General features: G+C 40.3%; 1 protein-coding gene across 2 annotated transcripts; it reads right to left on the bottom strand.

Moving 5' to 3' along the window:
* Positions 1–6,601: 6,601 nt before the first annotated feature.
* Positions 6,602–8,020, bottom strand: LOC130988329 (uncharacterized). 2 transcript variants are annotated; one of them, XM_057912143.1, is made up of 3 exons: positions 7,699–8,020; positions 7,476–7,543; positions 6,602–7,127 (listed from the first exon to the last, which is right to left on the bottom strand). In XM_057912143.1, exons 1-3 carry the CDS (start codon positions 7,889–7,891, stop codon positions 7,086–7,088), a joined length of 303 nt encoding a protein of 100 aa, XP_057768126.1. In that variant the 5' UTR covers positions 7,892–8,020; the 3' UTR covers positions 6,602–7,085. The 2 variants fall into 2 exon arrangements, with proteins under 2 accessions (XP_057768126.1, XP_057768127.1); XM_057912144.1 differs by having other exon boundaries at positions 7,720–8,002.
* Positions 8,021–10,133: the final 2,113 nt, after the last annotated feature.

The following is a 10,133-nucleotide window of genomic DNA, read 5'->3' as shown; positions in this document are numbered from 1 at the left end:
ACATGTCGTCCTCATCGAGCCCGAAAGAAGCGGCGCTGCCGTGGCTAGAATTGCCGCGGGAGATAACTTCGATCGCAGCCCTAACCCCCAAAATCGTGTGGCTGGAGAAAATGAGCCGCCACGCAGTCGATCGCAGCCCTAGCCCCGATTTTCGGTTAATCGAGGGTGCTGGTGTAGAGAGGGTGGTGTTGGAGCGGCGGAACTCGCCGGAAACTCGGTGTGGATCGCCTGATCTGAAGCGGCGTGGTGACGGGGAGGAAGAGAGATAGGGAGTGTAGGGAATTAAAATTTATGGACAATTAAATTGTGCCATGTGGAAATCATAAATTAAATATTAAATTATATATTTTATTTTATATTTTGGAATTAAATTAAATATAATTCCAAGATTAAATAGATATATAATTGATATTTAATTATGTGGATTTATTGGCCAATCAGAAGCTGCCATGTGTCAAATTCTGCATAAAAGGAAATAAATCAAGAAGATCCAATCATGTTGTGCCACCTCAGCCCTAGGCCCAAGATTTACGGGCTCAGGCTTTGAAGCCCAACCCTAAACTTCCTTAATTAGCTCTTCCTACAACTATAAATATGAGATGTAGGAAGCTCATTAGGACACACACAAAAATTATTTGAGAACTCAAGCATTGAAGGAGTAATTCATTACAACAAAGTCATCGCCAACAATCAAGGTGTTCTACAAGGAAGTCAACGAGTTCTTCATCAAATTCAACAAGTCAACGTTTGATTTAGAAATAAGGTGGAAGCCCTCTGGATCGACGTCATCAAAGCCAAATTCAAGTCATCAAATCAAATATAAATCCAAGGAGATCAAGAAGGCGTACTTCCCTCCAAAGATTTTAAGAAACTTCGAAGAGGATAATCAGATGATCAAGTAGAGATTCGCAACCCGCAACAAATTCATCTCAATCCATATATTTTGGATTTGTACACATTTTTTTGTATTTCATTAAATTGAATACAATAAAATTTGTGTTTACAAATTTTGGCACGCTCGGTGGGACCTCTCTACCTCTCATCTACCATCTTCAACAAAACTCAAGCAAATTCAAATAGAGAACAAAACTTCAAGCGCTGACCTAGACATCACTTTGGAGAATATTAGTGTTATCACGCGAGGAAAAGCTAGGCAATTGGAGGAGATTTCCAAGTCTGTTTCAGCGATGGAAAATCATTCAACCGCGAGCTACTCCCTTGAAGTTCCCGTCATGGTAACAAATGCTTCTACCCTGGAAGAGCAAGTTGCTAGCATAGCGAAGCTCCTCGAAAGCATGAACAAGCATATAATGGAGCAAGACGTTAAGATTTCAAAGCTCATCTCAGAGAAAGGAGAAGGAAGTCGAGTGAATGATGAAAATGATGAGGAAAGCGATGATTCAGAGTCATTCGAGAAGCACCGTGAAGAAAAGACACCTCGTAAGAACATTGAAGTCTCTTTTGATGGCTTCATTCAAATTGATCAACTCAAGGAGTTCATTGAAGGGACAATAAAGGCTAGTGGCAGCAGCTCCAAGTCATCCATGATCTACTCTAAGCCTTATACTAAAAGAATTGATCAATTAAAGATGCCTCTTGGCTATCAACCTCCCAAGTTTCAATAATTCGATGGAAAGGGCAATCCTAGACAACACGTGGCTCATTTTGTTGAAACGTGCAATGACGCTGGCACCTATGGAGATCATTTGGTCAAGCAGTTCGTTCGCTCACTCAAAGGAAATGCTTTTGATTGGTACACGGACTTGGAGTCAAACTCAATTGATAGTTGGGAGCTACTAGAACATGAATTCCTCAACCGCTTCTATAGCACTAGAAGAACTGTTAGCATGGTGGAACTCACAAGTTCTCGTCAATTTAAAGAAGAGCCAGTGATTGACTACATCAATAGGTGGAGAAATCTTTGCCTCAACTGCAAGGATCGATTGTCTGAATCGTCTGCCATTGAAATATGCATTCAAGGGATGCATTGGGGCTTGCAATACATCTTGCGAGGAATCCAACCTAGAACATTCGAAGAACTAGCCACTAGAGCTCATGACATGGAATTGAGTATGGCGGCAAGCGGAATCGAAGGGCCACCAATTCAGGAGTCTCACAAATTTAAGCAAGAATTAAAAGCCAAAGCACCAACAAAAGAATCTATGGCAGTGAAGGCAACGTCTGTGAAATTTTTGAAGAAAGAAACCAGTCAGGAGTACAACCAAAACACCTCCCGGGATAACCAAAATTCTTCCTGAGATATGGGGCAAAGAAAGCTTACTTTGAAGGAAATGCAGCGAAAACAATACCCATTCTTAGACTCTGATGTTTCAGGAATGTTTGATGACTTGCTCAAGGAAGGACTTATCGATTTGACAGAAATGAAGCGATCAAATGAAGCAAGACGAACGGATGACCCAAAATATTGCAAATACCATCGGTTGGTTGGACACCCCATACATGATTGCTTCATCTTCAAAGATAAAGTCATGCGATTGGCTCGAGAAGGAAAGATATCCCTTGAAGAAGATTGTGTTGCTGAAAATGTCACCACCAGTGACTTGAGTGACATAATGGAAGGTGTTGGAGCTCTGTATGATACATCTAATCAAGTAGATGAAGAATTCAAGCTAAATACGAATGAAGATGACGATGTATTGACAATCACATTCTTCGATGAAGATTTGCAGCTTGGATCTGAACCTCATAACATACCATTGTTCGTGAGTTGCTACACCCAGGAGCAGAAGGTCAATCGAATTCTCATTGACGGAGGTTCGGCGGTCAATATTTTACCACTAAGGACTTTGAAGCAATTGGGGATTCAAGTAGACGAATTATTAAATAGCCGATTGATGATTCAAGGCTTCAACCATGAAGGACAGAGAGCTCTTGGTACTATAAGGCTGTGATTGCTAATGTAGGATATGGATTCGACGACGCTTCTTCATGTGATTGACGCTAAGACCTCCTACAATATGCTTCTCGGTCGACCATGGCTTCATGAGAATGGTGTTATTCCTTCAACATTACATCAATGCTTCAAGTATTATCAAAACGGTGTTGTAAGAAAAGTGGTTGGTGATCAAAAGCCGTTTACGGAAGCAAAGTCACACTTTGCCGACGCAAAATTTTATTTGGAAATAATCAAAGTAACAATGCTGAAAGATGATACACCGCATGACGAGTCGAGATCTTTCCAGGAGAAGAAGAAGGTAGAATCTTTTCTAGAGATGGAAGGATTCACCATGCCTTTAACAAAGATTGATGCCAAGAAGCCAATTCTCCAACCGTTTGAAGGGTTTGTCCGACAAAAGCAAAGTGGCCTCACAGAGCATGGGGATCTCTCAGATAAAGAACTTTCAAAGCACTTTGGTCCGAATGCATATAAACTTCTTGTGACTGCTGGATACAATCCTCAAGAAACCTTTATGTCAAAGACTAGTAACACGAGCCAAAACCCCAAAGCAGGCTTGGGGTATGAAGTGCAGAGTCCCATTCGTATCGCCATCAAAAGAGCTACTAGTAACTATGCTGGCACCCAACAAATCCAGGAATCTTCAAGCATTCAAAGAGTTTATGTTTTCAAAAGGATGGGTAAAAGAGAAGTTCAGCGAGTATATGTCTTTAAAAGACTTGGCAAAAGCAAATCATGGAAAAGAGGCAAGACAAAAGGGAGTGATGGACTGCACGTGACAGAGAAGCTAAGGAGTTCGATTCATTCTCATATGAAAAGATGTACCACTTTACTTGTGACATGTGGGAGAGAATTGAAAGCCAGAATGGAGACTGTTATCCTTACAAAGACGATCAAAGATGAAGAAGATAGAGAAAGTGTGGCTTCTTCCGATTCAAAGATGCTCGAAAACGAAGAAGAGAGAGAAAGCATAACTTCATCTTACTACACTACTAATAGTGCTAGTAATCCAGTTCCTCATACTTCTCAAAGTCAAGTTCGCCGAGAAATTACAAGTTTCATTAGAAGTGGCGTTATCACAACAAGCGTTGCAGATAATATAATCTTCATACGCCAGAAAAATAAAGGAATAAAGATGTGTATTGATTTCAAGGGTCCTTGCCAGCAAGATGAAAACTTTGTCACATCAAACCACATCACCTGCGAGAAAGTAGTCGCTGGAGAGGAGAATCTGCACTTGCGCATCAAAGAACTAGAAACCCTGGATATGGAGAGACCAGAAACACAACAGAAATTGGAATACCATCAAGCTCATCCTTCAAGATCCTTCAACAAAGCGGCGCGAGTGCGCTCTTTTCAAGTTGGAAACCTTGTCCTCGGTGCAAGGAGATCGATGGTCATCACTCTCAACGGCAAGTTCTTAAAGCGCTACTATCCTTGAAAGGTGGTGAAAGTTGAAGCATGTGCATATTTAAAAAAAATAGAAAATGGAAATGCCAAAAAAATAGAGAGAAAAAATCAAGCCAGAAAGCAAGAAAAAAATGGAGCATATGAAGACAACTCCGTGACGCATGAGCCTAAACTGCATGTTACTCCTGGCCCATATGAGTATAAACTATGTACGACATCCACCAAAGAAAGTGTATGTGGTTAAACTGCTAAACTTCTCCCACCAAAAAGTAAATTTATGTGGTTAAACTATATACACTCCACTTTGTCTATATAGTGGTAAAATAAATAGTCACTCCTGGCCCGCAAGAGTATAAACTGTGTACGGCGCCCCCTATCAAAACTCAAATTGATCTTTGAACTACGTTTTGACTTGATTCCTTTCAAAAGGGTACGTAGACAGCTTAGATATTTCTAAGTTCAGTCATGATTTGGAATTATCTTTTCAAGTTGGATTATTATCATTCAAAGTTGGTGAATAAAATGAATGGTGGATAGTTGATGGTACATTAATAAGAAACAATGAATTTTGCTTGAAAGTTATGAAATAATACAAGTGAAGAGGCAAGTGACAAAACGGGTCCAAACCTTCAAAGCTTTTTTCTTGATCAAATTTAAACTCCGCGTCTCCATATCTAGCTTCAACACACTTTGAAAGAGCTCTCTCCAATCTTCAAGTTGATTCTTGGATGGTCTTTGAGCAGCCTTTGAGAGTTGTGTCTTCGATCTTCTTAAACTTGATCTTTGAGCTTTATGCGCTGATGCGGAGTGTTTCACCTTGCTTCCAAAGTATGCGCCGATGCGGAGTGTTTTGCCTTGCTTCCAAAGTATGTGCCGATGCGGAGTGTTTCACCTTGCTTCCAAAGTATGCGCCGATGCGGAGTGCTTTGCCTTGTTTCCAAAGTATGTGCCGATGCGGAGTGTTTCACCTTGCTTCCAAAGTATGCGCCGATGCGGAGTGCTTTGCCTTGCTTCCAAAGTATGCGCCGATGTGGAGTGCTTCCCCTTGCTTCCAAAGTATACATCGATATGGAGGGCTTCACCTTGCTTCCAAAGTATGCGCCGATGCGGAGGGCTTCGCCTTGCTTCCAAAGTATGCGCCGATGCTGAGTGTTTCGCCTTGCTTCCAAAGTATGCGCCGATGCGGAGTGCTTCCCCTTGCTTCCAAAGTATACATCGATGTGGAGGGCTTCGCCTTGCCTCCAAAGTATGCATCGATATGGAGGGCTTCACCTTGCTTCCAAAGTAAGTGTCAAACTTTGAGCTTTATGACGCCTAGGAATGAAGTAGAAGCATGCGCTCACCAAAAGTAACAACTCCTTGAACTGGTAGTAGTGGAGTGGAAGCACGCGCTCGCCAAAAGTAACAACTCCATTGGAACTAGACTCGAGCAATCCTAGGTCCGAGCGCACCCAAGACCTATTAAAGAATTGAGTCATCTAGTCCACATAGAAGCACGCTAAGAGAAGATGTAACAAGCAATCTTTAAAGGTCAAACTCGCAATGGCCCAGATTCGAGCGCACCCAGAATCTGAATAAATGCCAATTGAGAGCCACCTAAAGGTGCAAGGTAAACATCATCCAATCCATATTGAGAAGCTCCGATGAGTAGATGAAGAAATCCCTCAATTTGTATCAGCAAAATTCTTCTATTGAATGCATTCCATCAATTTGTATCAGTAAAATTCCTCGGTTGAATGCGCTCGATCAATAGTTGAAGTTGGGGCAACATAAAACTTCTACATGAAAAAAAAACTCCACAGCTTCTCAATAGATGCGTGCATAATCACCAATTCCTACAAAAAAAAAAACAAAAAGAAGAAGAAGAAGAAAGTCACAACATAATCTTGACGAGTGTAGCTATCCCACAGAAGACGAATGTCGCACAGGATAACTTTGAGAATATGGTGAAACAGATGGTTGACCATAATCATGTTGTTGCTGCTGTCATCTATCTGCATAATTTGATTGAGGAGCCATTAAAGATTGCCTCCAACTCCCGCCGCCGCTTCTCTTCACGCTCGAATGTGATCATGCAAAGAAACTCCCTCACCGAGTACAACCCCACTCCATCCCTCCGTGCTCAAAGCCGGTTCCTGCTGCTGTTGCGCCCATTCCGAAGAAGTCGGTGATTGCCACAAGTTGTCCCTGCTTCTCCAACGCTCGCACTCAAACTGAAGGTCGCCATAGAAACATAATCGAGTCTGCACTCTCCACTTCTCTCCTTTTTTTAAAAAAATATGTCGACGCCGCTGTTGCCTCGGATAGATGTCGCACCGCTGCCATGGTTCGCTGTCATACTTTCTCCACTTCGGTCCCCACATCCTGAAATCCGGCGAGAAGCCTCTAAACTCCACCCCGCTCCAAGCCGGTTCCGACTGTTGCTGCGCCCGCTAAAAAGAAGCCAATGACTGCTGCAAAATCGAAGTCTGAATTCTTCAACAAATTGCCGCCTGATGTCGCGTCCTATTTTTCTCTGAAAAGAAAACGGGTCTCAGCTCCCAGATTTTCGACTCTGGATTCTCGTGTTGTTGGAGAAGAGTTTCAAAATACTGCAAGCATTGCTGCTGAATTCGGATGGATTCGATCAGGATGCCGAGATTGTGCAAAGCTCATCTACTTTTAGAAAAGGGTGTCCAGGGCTATCAACAACTAGTCCGACGGCTCATTCCCAGACGACAAACTAAGCAAAAAACTTTTGTTTGCTCTGTTATTAAAGCTAAAAGAAAGTGCTCCGGAGAGAAGGCCAATCAGTAGTATCCTGCACAAGACACGTATGATTAAAGAGGGATTGAGACCATCAATCAAAGCAATTGATTCAAAAAGGAAAGGGTGCAACAAAGAAGGAGGGAGCTTCAAAAGGTATAATCACTCGAAGTGTCGTGCTTGGGCCGACAAGTTAAGCTCTTCGATCAAAAAAATTCCTGCAAAAAAGAGAGAAGCTGATATCCTTGGGGAAACAACAACAACAAAGAATTCCACCCACATAAACTCCAGAAGTTAGCTACATGAATCGCAAGATGAAAATCAAAGTCTGGTCAGAAACACAACAAAAAAGGAAGGCTGCAAAATGAGTAACTCTCTCACAGACACTTTGTCAAACACATACCAAAAGGTGTGGAATTTGGCTTCTAGCTATTATGGAGGATGACGATCGATCTCTGATCAAACGATCCCCTGCAAGCACAAACAAAGAGCCTGGTCAGGAATGAAGAGCAGAGTCGAAGAAAGCAAGGTAAAAGAAAGGAAAAAGTCTCTCAAGCATTCTGGCAAACATATGGTGTGCAAGACCATAAAGCTGAATTCTTGCATCTATGGAGGGTTGAGCTTACCAAGATTTCGGTCAAACACACCCAATGACAGAGAAACAAAGGCAGAAGTCGATCTCCACTGCTGAAATTCGTGCCATTGAAAGAGCCTTGTGACCCCTTTAAATAGTAGAAGCAATTTACTCACACATGGAATGTTTCCTTTCTTTAGTTTCTTGGGGAGGAGAGAAAATCTTATGGAAACAAAATTTGTCATCTCGATTCCTTCCAAGACAAAGTGAGAAGGAAAGAAATTATTGATTTTAATTCGCTGCCATGAAGATGAAAGAAATTTTCATTCGTGAGTTGCTTGGGGAAGAGAAATTCTTATTTGGTCAAGATAGGGCTGGCAAATCGTGCGGGTCGGGTCGTTATCGGGTCGACCTGATATCGACCCGACCTCATAAGGCCAAACCCGAACCCGACCTGATAAGGGAATGCTCGAACCCAACCCGAACCCGACCTGATACACCTAAACCCGAACCCGACACGAATCTGATATCAACACGATTTGAACCGGGTTGACACGACACGATAGCGACACGATCTGATAACGACCTGATAACAACACGATTTGAATCGGATTGACACGATAAAATAACGACATGATCCGATTACGACCTGATAACAACACGAATTTGATTTGATTCATTCACAACAATAATAATAATAAAAAAAATACAAGATTCGTCACATATGCTCAACATATCCAATCGACATAGGAAGAATTTAGAATGAAACATAAAAGTATAATAAAAGAAACAATAGTTAAAATATGGAAGATATTGAAACCCTAAACTAAACTAAAGTGAAGATAAACTTGGGTGTGCGGCGGAAGTTGGAAGAATGGAAGATATTGAAACCCTAAACTGAAGTGAAGATAAAAAATTAGAAATCAAAAATTAAAAATTAAAATAAATATTTAATAAAAATAATAATATCACTATCGGGTTACCTGAATCCGACCCGAACCCAACCCAACCCGACCCGAAATTATCAGGTCGACCCGATAAGGACCCAAACCTTATCGTGCGTGTTACTAACCCATTAATTTTGTACGATTCCGTGTCGTGTTTTCGTGTCGTGTCGAAAATTGCCAGCCCTCAAGAGATTAAGGTAAATATGGATTATTAATACTTTGCCAAAATCTAGTTTCCATCTGCAAAACAAAGAGAATGGAAACTTACCTATTGAAACTATGCGCATGCAACGAGCTCCTTACGAAAATTCGAAAAGATGAAGAAAATTGGTGTCAGGTTTGGGCTCTTGGAATTTCTCATCCTAAGGAAAACCCGTTGGATTTGGGCTAATTAAGTTACATAGCCTTAAATAACCAATAATTCATTTGGGCCACATATCATACGCCAAGTCCAAATAAATAAATTTTGGGCATTCCTTTAGCTATGAAAAATTCGGTCAATGTGAAACTGGGCTGCTTAAATCAAATTAATATCATAATATCTCAATTAAAGTCAAATCAAGAACTCTTAAATACGAGTATAAACTATTTACAAAGTCAAAGTCAAATTCAAATTTAAGATTTCAAATCAAGAACTCCTAAATACAAGTATAAACTATTTACAAAGTCAAATTCAAATTCAAGATTTCAAATCAAGAACTCCTAAATATGAGTATAAACTATTTATAAATTTAAATTCAAAAAACTCCTAAATACGAGTATAAACTATTTATAAATTTAAATTCAAATTCAAGGAACTCCTAAATATGAGTATAAACTATTTACAAAAAACAAATTCAAATTCAAGAACTCCTAAATACGAGTATAAACTATTTACAAATTCAAATTCAAAACATTTTCGAGACTCGTCCATTTACAAAGTCAAAGCGTCCATGAACAAGTCTCGATGGGGCAATTTGTAGGGAATTAAAATTTATGGCCAATTAAATTGTGCCATGTGGAAATCATAAATTAAATATTTTATTTTATATTTTGGAATTAAATTAAATATAATTCCAAGATTAAATAGATATATAATTGATATTTAATTATGTGGATTTATTGGCCAATCAGAAGCTGACATGTGTCAAATTCTGCATAAAATGAAATAAATCAAGAAGATCCAATCATGTTGTGCCACCTCAGCCTTAGGCCCAAGATTTACGGGCTCAGGCTTTGAAGCCTAACCCTAAACTTCCTTAATTAGCTCTTCCTACAACTATAAATATGAGATGTAGGAAGCTCATTAGGACACACACAAAAATCATTTGAGAACTCAAGCATTGAAGGAGTAATTCATTACAACGAAGTCATCTCCAACAATCAAGGCGTTCTACAAGGAAGTCAACGAGTTCTTCATCAAATTCAACAAGTCAACGTTTGATTCAGAAATAAGGCGGAAGCCCTCTGGATCGACGTCATCAAAGCCAAATTAAAGTCATCAAATCAAATACAAATCCAAGGAGATCAAGAAGGCGTACTTCCCTCCAAAGATTTTAAG

This window comes from Salvia miltiorrhiza, chromosome 6, assembly GCF_028751815.1.
Source record: "Salvia miltiorrhiza cultivar Shanhuang (shh) chromosome 6, IMPLAD_Smil_shh, whole genome shotgun sequence".
NCBI lineage: Eukaryota > Viridiplantae > Streptophyta > Magnoliopsida > Lamiales > Lamiaceae > Salvia > Salvia miltiorrhiza.
Note: the sequence above shows the minus strand (reverse complement) of the source record. Positions and strands in the feature narration are given on the sequence as shown.

Bases quoted from the DNA above. Each gene is read 5' to 3' on its own strand.
- LOC130988329 (XM_057912143.1), bottom strand. From the start codon at position 7,891: ATGACAAATTTTGTTTCCATAAGATTTTCTCTCCTCCCCAAGAAACTA. The intron at 7,544-7,698 runs GTAAGCTCAACC...TTGTGCTTGCAG, and splicing joins TGTGTTTGACCGAAATCTTG to GGGATCGTTTGATCAGAGAT. The intron at 7,128-7,475 runs GTATGTGTTTGA...TGTCTTGTGCAG, and splicing joins GCCAAATTCCACACCTTTTG to GATACTACTGATTGGCCTTC.